Source organism: Oncorhynchus clarkii, chromosome 7, assembly GCF_045791955.1.
Source record: "Oncorhynchus clarkii lewisi isolate Uvic-CL-2024 chromosome 7, UVic_Ocla_1.0, whole genome shotgun sequence".
In the NCBI taxonomy this organism is placed as follows: domain Eukaryota; kingdom Metazoa; phylum Chordata; class Actinopteri; order Salmoniformes; family Salmonidae; genus Oncorhynchus; species Oncorhynchus clarkii.
Window position 1 is genome coordinate 13751973 of NC_092153.1, and position 21552 is coordinate 13773524.

General features: G+C 46.4%; 1 protein-coding gene across 2 annotated transcripts in view; it reads right to left on the reverse strand.

Moving 5' to 3' along the window:
- Nucleotides 1-20061, reverse strand: part of LOC139412920 (rho guanine nucleotide exchange factor 7-like) — a 41812-nt gene extending 21751 nt beyond the window's left edge. The window contains exons 1-9 of one of the 2 annotated variants that reach the window (XM_071159794.1): nt 19599-20061; nt 17269-17352; nt 14012-14096; nt 13133-13266; nt 12712-12913; nt 11042-11130; nt 9897-9991; nt 9648-9743; nt 9244-9366 (exon numbers count right to left, since the gene is read on the reverse strand). In XM_071159794.1, the coding sequence (XP_071015895.1) occupies nt 9244-9366; nt 9648-9743; nt 9897-9991; nt 11042-11130; nt 12712-12913; nt 13133-13266; nt 14012-14096; nt 17269-17352; nt 19599-19763 (1073 nt within the window). In that variant the 5' untranslated portion in view covers nt 19764-20061. The remainder of the gene's footprint in view (nt 1-9243; nt 9367-9647; nt 9744-9896; nt 9992-11041; nt 11131-12711; nt 12914-13132; nt 13267-14011; nt 14097-17268; nt 17353-19598) is intronic. The other variant, XM_071159793.1, reaches the window with a different exon arrangement.
- Nucleotides 20062-21552: the final 1491 nt, after the last annotated feature.

A 21552-nucleotide genomic window follows, 5' to 3' on the forward strand; every position in this document is an offset into this window, starting at 1 on the left:
ACACAGCTCCTCACTGAAACACACAGCTCCTAACTGAAACACACAGCGGCATACTAAACCCACCAGCTCCTCACTGAAACACACAGCTCCTCACTGAAACACACAGCTCCTCACTGAAACACACAGCTGCATACTAAACCCACCAGCTCCTCACTGAAACACACAGCTCCTCACTGAAACACACAGCGGCAAACTAAACCCACCAGCTCCTCACTGAAACACACAGCTCCTCACTGAAACACACAGCTCCTCACTGAAACACACAGCTCCTCACTGAAACACACAGCTGCATACTAAACCCACTAGCTCCTCACTGAAAACACACAGCTCCTCACTGAAACACACAGCTCCTCACTGAAACACACAGCGGCATACTAAACCCACCAGCTCCTCACTGAAACGCACAGCTCCTCACCGAAACACACAGCGACATACTAAACTCTCCCAGCTCCTCACCGAAACACACAGCGAGCGACATACTAAACTCTCCCAGCTCCTCACTGAAACACACAGTGACATACTAAACTCCCCCAGCTCCTCTCTGAAACACACAGCTCCTCACTGAAACACACAGCGGCATACTAAACCCACCAGCTCCTCACTGAAACACACAGCGACATACTAAACTCCCCCAGCTCCTCTCTGAAACACACAGCTCCTCACTGAAACACACAGCTCCTCACTGAAACACACAGCTCCTCACTGAAACACACAGCTCCTCACTGAAACACACAGCGGCATACTAAACCCACCAGCTCCTCACTGAAACACAGCTCCTCACTGAAACACACAGCTCCTCACTGAAACACACAGCGGCATACTAAACCCACCAGCTCCTCACTGAAACACACAGCTCCTCACTGAAACACACAGCTCCTCACTGAAACACACAGCTCCTCACTGAAAACACACAGCTCCTCACTGAAACACACAGCGGCATACTAAACCCACCAGCTCCTCACTGAAACACACAGCTCCTCACTGAAACACACAGCTCCTCACTGAAACACACAGCTCCTCACTGAAACACACAGCTCCTCACTGAAACACACAGCGGCATACTAAACCCACCAGCTCCTCACTGAAACAAACAGCGACATACTAAACTCCCCCAGCTCCTCACTAAAACACACAGCTCCTCACTGAAACACAGAGCGGCATACTAAACCCACCAGCTCCTCACTGAAACACACAGCGACATACTAAACTCCCCCAGCTCCTCTCTGAAACACACAGCTCCTCACTGAAACACACAGCTCCTCACTGAAACACACAGCGGCATACTAAACCCACCAGCTCCTCACTGAAACACACAGCTCCTCACTGAAACACACAGCTCCTCACTGAAACACACAGCTCCTCACTGAAACACACAGCTCCTCACCGAAACACACAGCGACATACTAAACTCTCCCAGCTCCTCACCGAAACACACAGCGAGCGACATACTAAACTCTCCCAGCTCCTCACTGAAACACACAGCGACATACTAAACTCGCCCAGCTCCTCTCTGAAAAACACAGCTCCTCACTGAAACACACAGCGGCATACTAAACCCACCAGCTCCTCACTGAAACACACAGCGACATACTAAACTCCCCCAGCTCCTCTCTGAAACACACAGCTCCTCACTGAAACACACAGCGACATACTAAACTCCCCCAGCTCCTCACTGAAACACACAGCTCCTCACTGAAACACACAGCGGCATACTAAACCCACCAGCTCCTCACTGAAACACACAGCTCCTCACTGAAACACACAGCTCCTCACTGAAACACACAACTCCTCACTGAAACACACAGCGGCATACTAAACCCACCAGCTCCTCACTGAAACACACAGCTCCTCACTGAAACACACAGTGGCATACTAAACCCACCAGCTCCTCACTGAAACACACAGCTCCTCACTGAAACACACAGCTCCTCACTGAAACACACAGCTCCTCACTGAAACACACAGCTCCTAACTGAAACACACAGCGGCATACTAAACCCACTAGCTCCTCACTGAAAACACACAGCTCCTCACTGAAACACACAGCTCCTCACTGAAACACACAGCGGCATACTAAACCCACCAGCTCCTCACTGAAACACACAGCTCCTCACCGAAACACACAGCGACATACTAAACTCTCCCAGCTCCTCACCGAAACACACAGCGAGCGACATACTAAACTCTCCCAGCTCCTCACTGAAACACACAGTGACATACTAAACTCCCCCAGCTCCTCTCTGAAACACACAGCTCCTCACTGAAACACACAGCGGCATACTAAACCCACCAGCTCCTCACTGAAACACACAGCGACATACTAAACTCCCCCAGCTCCTCTCTGAAACACACAGCTCCTCACTGAAACACACAGCTCCTCACTGAAACACACAGCTCCTCACTGAAACACACAGCGGCATACTAAACCCACCAGCTCCTCACTGAAACACACAGCTCCTCACTGAAACACACAGCTCCTCACTGAAACACACAGCGGCATACTAAACCCACCAGCTCCTCACTGAAACACACAGCTCCTCACTGAAACACACAGCTCCTCACTGAAACACACAGCTCCTCACTGAAACACACAGCTCCTCACTGAAAACACACAGCTCCTCACTGAAAACACACAGCTCCTCACTGAAACACACAGCGGCATACTAAACCCACCAGCTCCTCACTGAAACACACAGCTCCTCACTGAAACACACAGCTCCTCACTGAAACACACAGCTCCTCACTGAAACACAGCGGCATACTAAACCCACCAGCTCCTCACTGAAACACACAGCTCCTCACTGAAACACACAGCTCCTCACTGAAACACACAGCTCCTCACTGAAACACACAGCGACATACTAAACTCTCCCAGCTCCTCACCGAAACACACAGCGAGCGACATACTAAACTCCCCCAGCTCCTCTCTGAAACACACAGCTCCTCACTGAAACACACAGCGGCATACTAAACCCACCAGCTCCTCACTGAAACAAACAGCGACATACTAAACTCCCCCAGCTCCTCACTAAAACACACAGCTCCTCACTGAAACACAGAGCGGCATACTAAACCCACCAGCTCCTCACTGAAACACACAGCGACATACTAAACTCCCCCAGCTCCTCTCTGAAACACACAGCTCCTCACTGAAACACACAGCTCCTCACTGAAACACACAGCTCCTCACTGAAACACACAGCGGCATACTAAACCCACCAGCTCCTCACTGAAACACACAGCTCCTCACTGAAACACACAGCTCCTCACTGAAACACACAGCGGCATACTAAACCCACCAGCTCCTCACTGAAACACACAGCTCCTCACTGAAACACACAGCTCCTCGCTGAAACACACAGCTCCTCACTGAAAACACACAGCTCCTCACTGAAAACACACAGCGGCATACGAAACCCACCAGCTCCTCACTGAAACACACAGCTCCTCACCGAAACACACAGCGACATACTAAACTCTCCCAGCTCCTCACCGAAACACACAGCGAGCGACATACTAAACTCTCCCAGCTCCTCACTGAAACACACAGCGACATACTAAACTCCCCCAGCTCCTCTCTGAAAAACACAGCTCCTCACTGAAACACACAGCGGCATACTAAACCCACCAGCTCCTCACTGAAACACACAGCGACATACTAAAATCCCCCAGCTCCTCTCTGAAACACACAGCTCCTCACTGAAACACACAGCGACATACTAAACTCCCCCAGCTCCTCACTGAAACACACAGCTCCTCACTGAAACACACAGCGGCATACTAAACCCACCAGCTCCTCACTGAAACACACAGCTCCTCACTGAAACACACAGCTCCTCACTGAAACACACAACTCCTCACTGAAACACACAGCGGCATACTAAACCCACCAGCTCCTCACTGAAACACACAGCTCCTCACTGAAACACACAGCTCCTCACTGAAACACACAGCTCCTCACTGAAACACACAGTGGCATACTAAACCCACCAGCTCCTCACTGAAACACAAAGCTCCTCACTGAAACACACAGCTCCTCACTGAAACACACAGCTCCTCACTGAAACACACAGCTCCTCACTGAAACACACAGCTCCTAACTGAAACACACAGCGGCATACTAAACCCACCAGCTCCTCACTGAAACACACAGCTCCTCACTGAAACACACAGCTCCTCACTGAAACACACAGCTGCATACTAAACCCACCAGCTCCTCACTGAAACACACAGCTCCTCACTGAAACACACAGCGGCAAACTAAACCCACCAGCTCCTCACTGAAACACACAGCTCCTCACTGAAACACACAGCTCCTCACTGAAACACACAGCGACATACTAAACTCCCCCAGCTCCTCTCTGAAACACACAGCTCCTCACTGAAACACACAGCGACATACTAAACTCCCCCAGCTCCTCACTGAAACACACAGCTCCTCACTGAAACACACAGCGGCATACTAAACCCACCAGCTCCTCACTGAAACACACAGCTCCTCACTGAAACACACAGCTCCTCACTGAAACACACAACTCCTCACTGAAACACACAGCGGCATACTAAACCCACCAGCTCCTCACTGAAACACACAGCTCCTCACTGAAACACACAGTGGCATACTAAACCCACCAGCTCCTCACTGAAACACACAGCTCCTCACTGAAACACACAGCTCCTCACTGAAACACACAGCTCCTCACTGAAACACACAGCTCCTAACTGAAACACACAGCGGCATACTAAACCCACTAGCTCCTCACTGAAAACACACAGCTCCTCACTGAAACACACAGCTCCTCACTGAAACACACAGCGGCATACTAAACCCACCAGCTCCTCACTGAAACACACAGCTCCTCACCGAAACACACAGCGACATACTAAACTCTCCCAGCTCCTCACCGAAACACACAGCGAGCGACATACTAAACTCTCCCAGCTCCTCACTGAAACACACAGTGACATACTAAACTCCCCCAGCTCCTCTCTGAAACACACAGCTCCTCACTGAAACACACAGCGGCATACTAAACCCACCAGCTCCTCACTGAAACACACAGCGACATACTAAACTCCCCCAGCTCCTCTCTGAAACACACAGCTCCTCACTGAAACACACAGCTCCTCACTGAAACACACAGCTCCTCACTGAAACACACAGCGGCATACTAAACCCACCAGCTCCTCACTGAAACACACAGCTCCTCACTGAAACACACAGCTCCTCACTGAAACACACAGCGGCATACTAAACCCACCAGCTCCTCACTGAAACACACAGCTCCTCACTGAAACACACAGCTCCTCACTGAAACACACAGCTCCTCACTGAAACACACAGCTCCTCACTGAAAACACACAGCTCCTCACTGAAAACACACAGCTCCTCACTGAAACACACAGCGGCATACTAAACCCACCAGCTCCTCACTGAAACACACAGCTCCTCACTGAAACACACAGCTCCTCACTGAAACACACAGCTCCTCACTGAAACACAGCGGCATACTAAACCCACCAGCTCCTCACTGAAACACACAGCTCCTCACTGAAACACACAGCTCCTCACTGAAACACACAGCTCCTCACTGAAACACACAGCGACATACTAAACTCTCCCAGCTCCTCACCGAAACACACAGCGAGCGACATACTAAACTCCCCCAGCTCCTCTCTGAAACACACAGCTCCTCACTGAAACACACAGCGGCATACTAAACCCACCAGCTCCTCACTGAAACAAACAGCGACATACTAAACTCCCCCAGCTCCTCACTAAAACACACAGCTCCTCACTGAAACACAGAGCGGCATACTAAACCCACCAGCTCCTCACTGAAACACACAGCGACATACTAAACTCCCCCAGCTCCTCTCTGAAACACACAGCTCCTCACTGAAACACACAGCTCCTCACTGAAACACACAGCTCCTCACTGAAACACACAGCGGCATACTAAACCCACCAGCTCCTCACTGAAACACACAGCTCCTCACTGAAACACACAGCTCCTCACTGAAACACACAGCGGCATACTAAACCCACCAGCTCCTCACTGAAACACACAGCTCCTCACTGAAACACACAGCTCCTCGCTGAAACACACAGCTCCTCACTGAAAACACACAGCTCCTCACTGAAAACACACAGCGGCATACGAAACCCACCAGCTCCTCACTGAAACACACAGCTCCTCACCGAAACACACAGCGACATACTAAACTCTCCCAGCTCCTCACCGAAACACACAGCGAGCGACATACTAAACTCTCCCAGCTCCTCACTGAAACACACAGCGACATACTAAACTCCCCCAGCTCCTCTCTGAAAAACACAGCTCCTCACTGAAACACACAGCGGCATACTAAACCCACCAGCTCCTCACTGAAACACACAGCGACATACTAAAATCCCCCAGCTCCTCTCTGAAACACACAGCTCCTCACTGAAACACACAGCGACATACTAAACTCCCCCAGCTCCTCACTGAAACACACAGCTCCTCACTGAAACACAGCGGCATACTAAACCCACCAGCTCCTCACTGAAACACACAGCTCCTCACTGAAACACACAGCTCCTCACTGAAACACACAACTCCTCACTGAAACACACAGCGGCATACTAAACCCACCAGCTCCTCACTGAAACACACAGCTCCTCACTGAAACACACAGCTCCTCACTGAAACACACAGTGGCATACTAAACCCACCAGCTCCTCACTGAAACACAAAGCTCCTCACTGAAACACACAGCTCCTCACTGAAACACACAGCTCCTCACTGAAACACACAGCTCCTCACTGAAACACACAGCTCCTAACTGAAACACACAGCGGCATACTAAACCCACCAGCTCCTCACTGAAACACACAGCTCCTCACTGAAACACACAGCTCCTCACTGAAACACACAGCTGCATACTAAACCCACCAGCTCCTCACTGAAACACACAGCTCCTCACTGAAACACACAGCGGCAAACTAAACCCACCAGCTCCTCACTGAAACACACAGCTCCTCACTGAAACACACAGCTCCTCACTGAAACACACAGCTGCATACTAAACCCACTAGCTCCTCACTGAAAACACACAGCTCCTCACTGAAACACACAGCGGCATACTAAACCCACCAGCTCCTCACTGAAACACACAGCTCCTCACCGAAACACACAGCGACATACTAAACTCACCCAGCTCCTCACCGAAACACACAGCGAGCGACATACTAAACTCCCCCAGCTCCTCACTGAAACACACAGCTCCTCACTGAAACACACAGCTCCTCACTGAAACACACAGCTCCTCACTGAAACACACAGCTCCTCACTGAAACACACAGCGGCATACTAAACCCACCAGCTCCTCACTGAAACACACAGCTCCTCACTGAAACACACAGCTCCTCACTGAAACACACAGCGGCATACTAAACCCACCAGCTCCTCACTGAAACACACAGCTCCTCACTGAAAACACACAGCTCCTCACTGAAACACACCAGCTCCTCACTGAAACACACAGCTCCTCACTGAAACACACAGCTCCTCACTGAAACACACAGCTCCTCACTGAAACACAGCGGCATACTAAACCCACCAGCTCCTCACTGAAACACACAGCTCCTCACTGAAACACACAGCTCCTCACTGAAACACACAGCTCCTCACTGAAACACACAGCTCCTCACTGAAACACACAGCGACATACTAAACTCTCCCAGCTCCTCACCGAAACACACAGCGAGCGACATACTAAACTCTCCCAGCTCCTCACCGAAACACACAGCGAGCGACATACTAAACTCTCCCAGCTCCTCACTGAAACACACAGTGACATACTAAACTCCCCCAGCTCCTCACTGAAACACACAGCTCCTCACTGAAACACACAGCGGCATACTAAACCCACCAGCTCCTCACTGAAACACACAGCGACATACTAAACTCCCCCAGCTCCTCTCTGAAAAACACAGCTCCTCACTGAAACACACAGCGACATACTAAACTCCCCCAGCTTCTCACTGAAACACACAGCTCCTCACTGAAACACACAGCGGCATACTAAACCCACCAGCTCCTCACTGAAACACACAGCTCCTCACTGAAACACACAGATCCTCACTGAAACACACAGCTCCTCACTGAAACACACAGCGGCATACTAAACCCACCAGCTCCGCACTGAAACACACAGCTCCTCACTGAAACACACAGCTCCTCACTGAAACACACAACGGCATACTAAACCCACCAGCTCCTCACTGAAACACACAGCTCCTCACTGAAACACACAGAGGCATACTAAACCCACCAGCTCCGCACTGAAACACACAGCTCCTCACTGAAACACACAGCGGCATACTAAACCCACCAGCTCCTCACTGAAACACACAGCGACATCCTAAACTCCCCCAGCTCCTCTCTGAAAAACACAGCTCCTCACTGAAACACACAGCGACATACTAAACTCCCCCAGCTTCTCACTGAAACACACAGCTCCTCACTGAAACACACAGCGGCATACTAAACCCACCAGCTCCTCACTGAAACACACAGCTCCTCACTGAAACACACAGCTCCTCACTGAAACACACAGCTCCTCACTGAAACACACAGCGGCATACTAAACCCACCAGCTCCGCACTGAAACACACAGCTCCTCACTGAAACACACAGCTCCTCACTGAAACACACAACGGCATACTAAACCCACCAGCTCCTCACTGAAACACACAGCTCCTCACTGAAACACACAGCTCCTCACTGAAACACACAGGTCCTCACTGAAACACACAGCGGCATACTAAACCCACCAGCTCCTCACTGAAACACACAGTGACATACTAAACTCCCCCAGCTCCTCACTGAAACACACAGCTCCTCACTGAAACACACAGCAGCATACTAAACCCACCAGCTCCTCACTGAAACACACAGCGGCATACTAAACCCACCAGCTCCTCACTGAAACACACAGCTCCTCACTGAAACCCACCAGCTCCTCACTGAAACACACAGCTCCTCACTGAAACACAAAGCTCCTCACTGAAACACACAGCTCCTCACTGAAACACACAGCTCCTCACTGAAACACACAAAATACTTTGCAGATATTGTAACTGAAAATAGTTCGCTATCATTTTGACAGTCAAACCGGTGTCATAAAATCACACGATGGATTTGGTTACACACACGCGTGCACACACACATTTACTTGACGTGCACACACACTTACCTGTGTTCTGTGAGGATGTTGACAGCTGAGGGGTGGTTGGAGCAGTAGGCCATGTAGAGAGCCTTCATCTGGGGCAGCAGGTTGAGGAAGAAGCCCCCTACTCTCTGCTGGCTCTCTGGAAGCCTACACACACACACAATGTGCTCACCACCATAGCACTACCAGAGTCTACCAGTAGGTGTCAGTGTGACCTGTATAAACATCATGTTGATGTACTAATATAAGGTGTGGCTTTAGATCCTATTGGCAGACAGGACGTGGTCTATTTCAGAGCTGATTCATATTTTAAGTTTGCATGATGATTACGGGCACCCATTTGGTACATCCATGTATTGATGAGATACATTTGGTCAATGCTGGACTGATCATATGGTGTGTGTGTGTGTGTGTGTTCGGGGACTCACCTGGTACATTCCTCGTAGGACTGAACCAACATCAGCTGGAAGGTAGAGATGTCCTCCAGATTCCCCAGGATGTGACTGACGTCTGCACTGCTCAACCTGGAGACAGAGGGAGACGGTGTGGGGAAAGCTGGAGCGATATGGTTGGGGTACAGTAAGGTTCATAGTATGCTCAAATCAGACCCTCACACACACACACACACACACACCTGACAAATACACACACAGCCATGTGAACACGAACACACTCACTTGTCTGTGGGTTGCAGTGAGTGCAGGTATGAGGTCAGTAGGCTTTGGAGCTCCTTGGAATACTCGGTCTCGGTCTCTAGAATGTTCTGGAGCACCTGGATGGAGAGAGACAGAACAGGGGTTAGGAGAGGATGTTGATGGATGGATAGACAGACAGGCAGGCGGACAGAGATACTGAACTCAGACACCCCCACAGAGGAGACCCACCCTCTCTCCTCCTAACCCCCCCCCGTTGACAGAATGGGGCCAGGGAGGCCGCCCATTCTGCTTCCTGAAGCCAGTCTTCTTCACGGCATTTTTTGAAGAACTTTGTTTGTTTTTTTCATATGAGGAGCCCATTAGATAGAGAAAGCAGAGGACAGAAATACACTGCTATCCTTTTCTCATCAAATACTGACCTCTTCAGTCCATGTCATTACTGGCTAGGTTCAGAGCAGGCTTTATGAAGGATGCAGAGATGGATGGATAAAGGGGGAGGGTTTAAGTTGGCTTTAACCCATCTAACATCCACTAATGGCGGACAGCCAGGTAACTTAACTCCCGATGTCGTGGGGCTCATATTTCAACTCTCAAACTCATTTGGATCTTGTAACACAAGATCACTTAACACTGTGATGAGGTTACCTTCAAGTCTTCATAAAGACTAGTACTGAACTATTCACTTCTTTCCCCAAATCATAATGTATTGATTTCTATCAGATTGCTCCATGTGGATCTTAACGTATTGTTGTTCATTGGGACAATACATATACTCTCCTCAGATCTACTCTCCTCTCCTGACAGTTTCTCCTGTGTCTTGAATAGTTGATATCTCCCTCCCTCTGCTCCTCTTCTCTCAGCACCAAAATAAACAGAGGGCCTCCAGGATGCTTTGCAATGTGCTCCCATCACTGTCACGGCAGCAGGACAGTCCCTGTGAACTATCACTGACCCAGACACCAACACACCATAGTGACAGTGTGCTACCACTAGATAGAAACAGAACAGCCAGTCACAGGGCCTTGAGGCACAGCTGGCCCAGCAGCCAGTCAGACGGAAGAAACAACCTACATTACTGCACACGAACACACGGCAGGCAAAAGCCTCAATTCTAAAACCCTCGTGGTATTTCAGATCTCAGTGCAGTAGGTCGTGTAGGTTCTCACCAGGTTATAGTAGGTCTTGCTGACAGCTGGTGTGTCAAAGCCTTTCACAGGGTTTTTGAGGGTGCCAGACTTAGGAGACACTGGGTTGTCTGTGTGGTTGGTGGTGGGGGAGAAGAGAGAGAGAAAGTGTAGAGTAGAAGTAGGACAGAGAGTAGGACAGAAACATGAAGTCATTAATTTTATAATAGAGTTTAAAGCAATGTTATCCGGCAGGGAAAGATGCTGGCTTCATTTAGCTAACGACCAGACCAGAGGCTTTCTATGCACTACAGAGAAATGGGGACACAGATAGCATACAGAATGGAGAGAGAACAACATGACACACAGCAAAGGAACAAAAACTGTGGCTCGCTCTCTCGCTCTCTGCAGCCAGAGATAGAGGGCATGTTCACGTGTGACTGATTGGATACAGAAAGGGAGTGGGTTACCACCGTGAGCTTATAGAGAAATGCCAATTAGTTTGATACATAGTTCATCATGTGTAGGTAGGTAGTAGGCCAACAGAGGGAAGCACTGGGAGCTGTTTGGTGTGTTTGGGGAAGTCCCACCCACAGGCTAAGATAAGGAATGTCCTGTCTTTGTTTAACCATGCAGTTTCCTTCCTCTCCGTTATAATGCACAATAGCTACATTAATAGTGCACAACAGCTGTGCACAAAGACAGTTTATACATCTACTATACATTTCTGTATATGATCTGATAGAACACTTAGTGTTGCAGATAGAAATATAGTGTATAGAACAAACTCAGAGCTCTACTCTGCATTACATTTCTATCTGTAATGCTTTGCACATTGCAGTCCATTGAATAAGCTGGAGTAGAGCCATGTCTTGGTGAGCTTAGTATTGGCAACACGTTCCTTCACTCTGTAATTCCTCTTTCAAAAGACGCACTACGAATAAATTGCACCGCTATTTCCTGGTTCTCAAATTCTAGTAGTTCTCCTCATTTCAGTTTATGCGACAAAACAAGCACGTATAGTGTAGAGAATCAATATTGTATTTTCAGCTCTTTGAAGCTGGTGTACAAAAACTAAAGTAGAAGACGCAAAAACTAAACTTAAGAACAGGAAGCATGGAAATAGCGCACATAGAACACACTTAGACTTGATTTCAGTGAGAATGACTGATCAATAAATAACATTTCTATGTGAATTTGGTTTGGACACCCAAAAAGTTACATATTGCAGTTTTAAATGATTCTCTTCATGATCATTCTCTTTGGCCAGCAGCATACCACCCTATATTGCCGTGAATGCGAATGTGTTCTCAGTCAGCTTACCTGGTAAAATAAATAAAACATGTTATTACAGCTCTAGCAGCCGGGGGAAATGCTGACTGCATGAAATGGGTATTTGATGTTTTGCCATTAAAAACAGCAGAGGATATTCCCTAGAGACCCACATTAAATACGGTGCGTAAATCACACCAGCTATCAACAGCCTGGTTTAGCTGCGTGATTCAGAGGTACAGTCAGCTATAGGGGGGACCACTATCAGATATCATCAACACAGGAGATATTTCTCTGAGAGTTATACAGTTGTAATAGAGCCGCTATAGATGATTATAAAGTTGTTATAGAGATGCATACGCCTAATGCTTATACTCGCCAATACAAATTATGATCCCTACTTAATATTCAATCCAAGCCGCCCAATCACTGACACCCACCGCTGCCTTTGACCTCCTTGACATAGTTGCTAGGGAACCAGCCCTTGTTGCCATTGAACGAGCCCTCCCACCAGCCGCCGTCTTCCTGGCGCGACACACTGATCATGTCACCCTTGTTGAAGGACAGCTCGTCTTCATTGGTCTGCTGGAAGGTGAACTTGGCCCTCACCAGTACCCGCTGCCCACCGCTCTCCGACATGTCCTAGTGGGGAGGAAAGAGGGAGCGACGGAGGAGGGGAAAGAACAGAGGAGCAGGAGAGGAGAGAAATTAAGAGGGAGAGAAAAAAGAGATTGATTAAGTAAGGATGGAGCAAAAACAAATGGAGACCAAAAACAATCCCAAGCTGCAGGTGAGCACCACCTCAAATGGTTAATTCTAGTCCTGTTGGTTTCTGTGGTTCTGTTGGGTTCTATGACTCACCAGGCTGCGGTACTGGTTGTGGAGGAGCTTGGAGGAGCGCCCGCGGGGAGACTGAGTGTTCAGAGAGTCAAACGACTTGATCCGTAACGAGGATGAGTGATGCGCACACACAGAGTCACTGCCCACTCCTATGTCTGTGGAGGAGAGAGAGAGGGATGAGGACACACACACACACAGAGTCACTGCCCACTCCTATGTCTGTGGAGGAGAGAGAGGGATGAGGACACACACACACACACAGAGTCACTGCCCACTCCTATGTCTGTGGAGGAGAGAGAGAGGGATGAGGACACACAGAGTCACTTCCCACTCCTATGTCTGTGGAGGAGAGAGAGGGATGAGGACACACACACAGAGTCACTGCCCACTCCTATGTCTGTGGAGGAGAGAGAGGGATGAGGACACACACAGAGTCACTGCCCACTCCTATGTCTGTGGAGGAGAGAGAGAGGGATGAGGACACACACATTAGCCTTGGCGGGGCCGTCAACAACCAGATGATCCGGTTATCAGGGGAAATGGAAGAGAGCCTGTGACGTGACTTCCGCTTTCGGACGTTAACAAGGCGTCACTCCATCTTAACTCCTCCCCCACAATTACTGGATTGGTTGAAGAGAGCAGAAGAGAACCTCCCCCTGATAGACTGTGGGGGTCTAGTTTCAGGAGTTTATTTTACGCTACTTTAGGTTCAACACACATTAATGTGAGTGAAGAACACAACATGCTGCAACGTGCACCCATCATTCTACACAGACACACACCACGCCCACTCTGATAGAGACTAGAGGTTACATCTGGGACTTCACAGGTATGGATTTGCATAGAAAACAGGAAAGCTTCCATGAATCACCCCAGACACTTCTGTCTTCGTCCACTTACCCTCGGTGGCCTTGGCCAGTGCCACCAGAGAGTTGAGCACCTTGGTGAAGTTCAGTCCCTGGAGAAGGTCATTGACCTCAAATGGCTGAGAAGAGGAGGGAGAGATATCCTTTAGCTTTTCAAAACTTAAAATAAAATATCTTTATAACTGACTGAAAACAAACAACTGTTTCATAACATTGCAACGGCTTAAAGGTCTTGTCATATTTCCTCTGGTTCTGGTGATGAAAACCTGACACAGGAACTTCCAGACATTCCCATAGTACAGTAATTTGTGTAATGTCGGTAAAGATATTTCTCACAGTAAGGAGGCCTAGGTTTGAGGCCTGGAGAATATCACAGAGTTAAAACAACTACTGATTGACACAGGCAGCAGAACTCAGCCATAATCTCCCAAGCTTTACCGAGATGTTGTACAGACGCTGGGATATAGACAGCGCAGTGCATCGTACCACAGACAACAACAGGAAGGAAGCCACAGGGCTAAGGACATCCTGCTCTCCTTCCTCTTTGTTCTCAGTCCAGACAGGTCAGGAATGTGAGTGTCATGTTGAGATCCACCCTCTGTCTAACTGGGGATCAACCACTAATACACTCAGGACACTTCATGCTGTATTATTCACTAAATAATTGCTACCTGCAATGTTGGGCGTTTAATATTTGAACTTGACCTTTAGGACAGGAGTGCCAACACCGAAGTCTGGCAGCAAACATCTGACCCTATTCATTATATTCCTTCAAGTTTTACGTCTCATTTGGCGTCTCTTTAAACTATATGTTGTTGTCAGAGTTCATTAAATTACTATTAGATGATCTAACATGAAACGCTATGCGTGCCCTGGCAGGATATGGTGTGACCGTATTTATCAGATGACTACCTAATTCTGTAGTACAAATACAGGATTTCATCAGGCTTCCTAAGGTGACTAAGTGTACCAGGTGACTGGGCCACAGCAGGAGATGTACTAACTCTGTTGCACAACCAGGCCAACACCCCCGTTTACTTACTTACTGCTATTCTATTGTGTTCAGCACCATTTGGCATGGCAGTAAGTGTAGTAGCTCTACGAGGTCTACTTCCCGGTCAGAGTATTAGGTCATTTTCATAGCTGAGTGGTAATTCAACAGTGTCATTGGTTTCCTCAGCCCTACATGCTGCTTCTGCTCTGAGGGCAGTTTTCACCCAGTCTGGTCCAGCACTCACTGTGGCACACTTATGGCTGAGCACCCACACAGTCCTACCCCAGCCCCCTTAGTCTGGACACACACACACACACACACCCTCACTCCTACCCTTTAACCACCCAGGGCCAGTCTAGAGGATTATCAGCAGTCTGAGCCATCTCTAATCTCTGCCTCATCATGTTCTCTAACCAACACACACACACACACACCCCAAACCCCTTCCTAACCGCCCCTTACTCTCTAATCCTACACACACACTTCTGAATGACCTCTTCTTGATCTGAACGAGAACTACATGGATGTATTAAGCAATATGGTGGATGGACTCAATGTGGTCTCTAGAGTGAAGATATCTATTAGGAATGAATGTCTATAAGGTAGGGGTTGTTTTGGGACAATAATCTACCATGGCCATCATGACAGCTTATTGCTCCTTCACACTACAGTGTATGTCCATGTCTGGTCATTTTGGAATTTAGCCTTGCGACCTAATCGACCTTGTTGGAAAATCCATTGGTTGGGTTGACATTCTCATGAACCCCCCCACCCCCCCAGCACCACCTCTTGCATAAACTGTATTGATTCAGTTAGGCATGACTGACAACAGGACAGGACCAGACAGACAGACAGGACCAGACAGACAGACCTGATTCGGGTGCTAAAGGCCATGCTAGTTACTATTGCTGCAGCACAGCCTCAACACTGCAGTGAGCAGCCATGAGATATAACTGTCCAGCAGCTCTCACTCCTGGTAGGTATGAGTCACCGGCCAATATCCACACTAGCATAGCACTTGGATGCATGCCAATACACTGCTTCATTCTCAGTTGTATTGTGTGAACACTGGAACAGAGCGGTCACAGTCTTTCCATAAGGCCTGGTCTTGAAGCAGTCAGTAACAGGGTCGAGATGAGACAAGGCATTCACAAGAACTAGGCCATGGTAAGGCAAGTAGTTTACTACAAGGTGTACAAATGTATATTTTTCGGGAGAAGTGGACTGTCTACGTTCCCAAACGGATTTTAAATCAGGAGGCTGTTCAGATCACACCTTTGTTTACATGTTTACCTGGCACCTGCCAAGTCGCACAATCTCTCAGAAGTTTGAGGCAAATCTTGTTTCCATGACAAATAGAAAATTGTGTGATGGCATCTCTTGGAATACTGCGCAGCTATCTGTGCTTTAAAACAGAATTCCAACAACTCAGGTTTCACACAGTAGAATTTGAAAGTGTTTTGTAATGTTGAAATAGGGTTCATGGTATTGACTGACTGAAATATGGCTCTCGGCCTTGGCTACTCATGACAGTAGATGTGCCCACAGTTAAATTCCCTTGTTCTGCATATTGACCAGGACAGCTCAATATGCAGAATAACAATTTGTTGTTGAATTAAAGGACAAGATCAATAATTTACAACTTGCTGATAAATGGTTCCTCACCCTGAAAATAGTCTATAGGCCAGGAGAAACTAGAATCCATGGTTCAGTTCTTTACACGGCCATTACAAACTTCAGCTAATTTGTGAGCATGTGTTTATTAGATTGTTATGGCCAAATCACCTTTAAGTAACATCAAAACAAATATGGAGTTGGTTGCCCCCATCGCTTCCATTGCTTTTTAGCTAACAGTGGCTAATGTCAGTTGAAGTTTGTAATGAATGTGTAAAGAACTGAAGCACGGATTGCAGTTTCTCCCTGCCCATAGATTATTTTCAGGATGAGGAACCATCTACGTCAAGTTGTAAAATGGTGAACTTTTCAGTTAAACGGCCAAATCATTCTACCCTAACCCTACACATTGAGTAGGGTAGTATTCGTTTGGAATGTTGTTACACTACGTTAGAAATACAAATTAAAACCCAGACTAGTATCCAAAGGGCGACGGGCTGCAACTGTAGTATTTCTGCTTGTAGGCTAGTAAAACAACTGGGCTGTGCTAACGCCCCATGGGGCAGGCTCACGTGTTGATCAAATTAAATGTTGATACAGTGTTTTCAGTCATGTTTAGAGCGCGTTGTATTGTCGATATTTGCAACAAAGTTACAGAGCAGCAAGCAGGTTAAATGACTCACCTCCACTCGGAAGGACCCGCAGCCTTTCAGAAACTCCTTTATATTGCTCTGGAACTCACTATCATTCCTTGGTTCTTGGAAGATCTGTGTGGAAGGGAGTTAAATGTTTAATGAAGGAAATCCCCGAGCCGTACGTAGGTAACCTGTTTCGTTCTCGGTTTTGCAAAAGACTGTACAGATCCACGATGTCAGTGTGAAACTAAAATCTCCAATCGGTGTTTCTAAAAGACCTCTCAATCTCCCATCGGGAAATCGGATTAGTAGGAGAGGAAATGACGTGGTATGTATATTCCACGGTGAAAACCAGAACCCTGCGGCTACACCTTTCGGTGCCTACCTGTGCAAACAGAACCCTTCGCGACTATATCAGTAGTGGCAATCACATGCTTCATAACCTTTAATAACCTAACAATTTCTCTCCTTATTAGGCCTATCGTCAATTGGCTATTATTTAGAAGACCTCGACCCTGTTGTTGTTGTAGTTATGTTGTTAACCTTTCCCAATTGTGCATAAATTGCAAGTGCACAAGGGCAGGTACATTCTTGCTCTGTGGGTGTGTGACAGAAATTACGTTTTTTTCCCTTCAGTTAAAATGTCAACAAATAAACATGACTTCTTCTTCTCATAACAAAATAGCTATCAAAACGTTTCATGTTTGTAACTAATTAGTCGTTATACGGTGGTGTAAAGTACTTAAGTAATGTTTGGGGGTATTTGCACTTTACTATTTATATTTTGGACAACTTTTAATTTTACCCCTCTATATTCCTAAAGAAAATAATGTACTTTTTACTCCATTCATTTCCCTGACACCCAAAAGTACTAGTTACATTTTGAATGCTTAGCAGGACAGGAAACTGGTCCAATTAACAAACGTATCAAGAGAAAATCCGTGGTCATCCCTACTGCTTCTGATCTGGCGGACTCACTAAACACAAATGCTTCTAAACACAAATGCTTCGTTTGTAAATTATGTATGAGTGTTGGAGTGTGCCCCTGGCTATCTGTAAAAAATAAGAAATTATGCTGTCTTGTTTGCTTAATATAAGGAATTTGAAATCATTTATACTTTTACTTTTGATACTTATGTATATTTTAGCAATTCCATTTACTTTTGATAATTAAGTATATTTAAAACCAAATACTTTAAAACTTTTACTCAAGTTGTATTTTACTGGGTGACTTTCACTTTAAACTGAGTAATTTTCTATTAATGTAACGTTACTTTTACTCAAGTATGAAAATTGGGTACATTTCCCACCACTGTCTTGATATAATGTATTGTCTGTCTCCCTGACTGTTGTTTGTCATGTTTGTATACTCCGTTATATACTCGGGTTTCTATATTGTATATTTTGAAATGCTTTACAACAACAACAACAAGAATGCATAAAAGTCAAGCCCATAGGGTCTCCCGAGACTAAAGCACTGCATCTCAGTGCCTGAGGCATCACAATAGACCCTGGCTGTATCACACCCGACCGTGATTGGGAGTCCCATAGGGCGGCGCACAATTGGCCCAGCGTCGTTAGGGTTTGGCCGGGGTAGGCCGTCATTGTAAATAAGAATTTGTTCTTAACTGACTTGAGTAGTTAAATAAAAAACTGTCCCTAATACAATGGTGTTTCCATAACCCTTAAATGAGTGTTTCACTGAATAATTGGGAGTCCCATCAGTAGGCTAATGCGTTTCCTAATGTTACAATGTAAGCCTACGTAAGTGGTCTACTCTGATGGCTAAATGATGTTAAAACAACACTGTTCCTTTAAAAGAGAGGGAGGGGGCTTCCTCTGAGTGAAATTGAAATTGCAGTCAATGGCGGACCACTCATGTGAATCTATTTGTTGTGTGCCCCATTATAGCAGTTGATCCGAACCAAAAACACCCGTTTATTATAGCAACATTTTGTTGGTGGAATAAAAATAAACGCAGTGGCCAAATGTCCATACTTACTCCGATAATCAAACATGTTTTTCTTTTTTAAAAAGCGTCTGTTTTCAATCTAGAAAAAAACACGGGACTTTAATGCCATGTGTAGCCAATGTGAATACAATTGCGTTATTACTCACTTAATAGGTTATATTGGGAATAAAGTGAATAGGTATCTCATTGTCAATGCAAACTAATGCTGAAGTGAGACACACGGACATCTGTCCGGAAATTCCACTCTACTCCGTACAATAACCCCTCTGTTAATGATCTAAACTAGGATCGGTTTGAGATCTACAACAACAAAGACACACTAATACCAATGTTTAATTATTCAAGTTCCATATAATAGTTGTCTAAGGCAGATGTGGGACATCCAGGCAATAAGATATGACCTTACTTTCTCAACAGAACCAGGGCGCAATCGCTCCACCAGCTTGCACAGGACAACCCCATCTTTGAGAGAAGACTGCAGGAAACCTTCAGGGTCAGAAATTGTCTTTTTCGGTGACTCCAAGACCCCCAACGTTATCAGCCACGTTACCGTCTGTTCCGCCGAATTCATGGCTATTATGACAATAACATCCACTCTATCCTATCCTGGGATGTTTTGGGAGAAGAGAACAATGTGATTGGAGAATAATCGCCTATTCCGAATAAAAACATATCCTAATGGATAAAGATAACATGACTGCGTTTTGGAGAGGTTGACGGACAGCTGCTTTCTTCTTTTAAAATTGTAGCTAGTCTATTGGCTTCGTTTCCCAGTCTTTTACGCCTGGTAAACTGTCCACTGCCCCCCTCTCTCTCGTTATTCCCCCAACCTGTGTCGCCTGCTGCCGCGAAATGCTCCAACAGAGAATGACATCACAAATATGTAAAACTATAACTGCTTTTAGAGACTGTCCCCCTGTTGGCGGTTTAATATTTTACTCGTAATTATTTGCATAAGTTTGCATGAGGTAGCTGGGTCTACATCAACTATTAAAAATTGCTGTAATAATAGCTTCTTATAATACAATCCATAATATTAGATTTCAGAGTGGGCTACTGCATTTTAACGCTCAAATTATTGTATTTACTTATTCAATCGGTATTAAACTGTGTGTTAATGTGTAGAAATATAAATATTTGCGTAATACACCGTTTATTACAAGGACTACAATATTTAATTTATAGGACTACCGAATCCCACGTTAGAATGAACTATAGCGCCCCCTGTCTGCAGAATATAACATCTCCATTACCTTGAGGGTGATTCAATTATTATTTCTATTCAAATAGCTATTATTGCCATTTGTACAACACAATCTACATTTGCTGTGCACTATAACTGTATAGATTTGCATTAACAAAGAAAAACAACTTAACAGGGTACTAAAATACAGCCATCCACCCATTCTGCAGAAACTCATGATTTAACAGTTATTGAAAAAAGAAATCAGGGAACAGGGGAACTCGACCTCACTAATAACAGCATATGAAACCAGGGGAACTCGACCTCACTAATAACAGCATATGAAACCAGGGGAACTCGACCTCACTAATAACAGCATATGAAACCAGGGGAACTCGACCTCACTAATAACAGCATATGAAACCAGGGGAACTCGACCTCACTAATAACAGCATATGAAACCAGGGGAACTCGACCTCACTAATAACAGCATATGAAACCAGGGGAACTCGACCTCACTAATAACAGCATATGAAACCAGGGGAACTCGACCTCACTAATAACAGCATATGAAACCAGGGGAACTCGACCTCACTAATAACAGCATATGAAACCAGGGGAACTCGACCTCACTAATAACAGCATATGAAACCAGGGGAACTCGACCTCACTAATAACAGCATATGAAACCAGGGGAACTCGACCTCACTAATAACAGCATATGAAACCAGGGGAACTCGACCTCACTAATAACAGCATATGAAACCAGGGGAACTCGACCTCACTAATAACAGCATATGAAACCAGGGGAACTCGACCTCACTAATAACAGCATATGAAACCAGGGGAACTCGACCTCACTAATAACAGCATATGAAACCAGGGGAACTCGACCTCACTAATAACAGCATATGAAACCAGGGGAACTCGACCTCACTAATAACAGCATATGAAACCAGGGGAACTCGACCTCACTAATAACAGCATATGAAACCAGGGGAACTCGACCTCACTAATAACAGCATATGAAACCAGGGGAACTCGACCTCACTAATAACAGCATATGAAACCAGGGGAACTCGACCTCACTAATAACAGCATATGAAACCAGGGGAACTCGACCTCACTAATAACAGCATATGAAACCAGGGGAACTCGACCTCACTAATAACAGCAT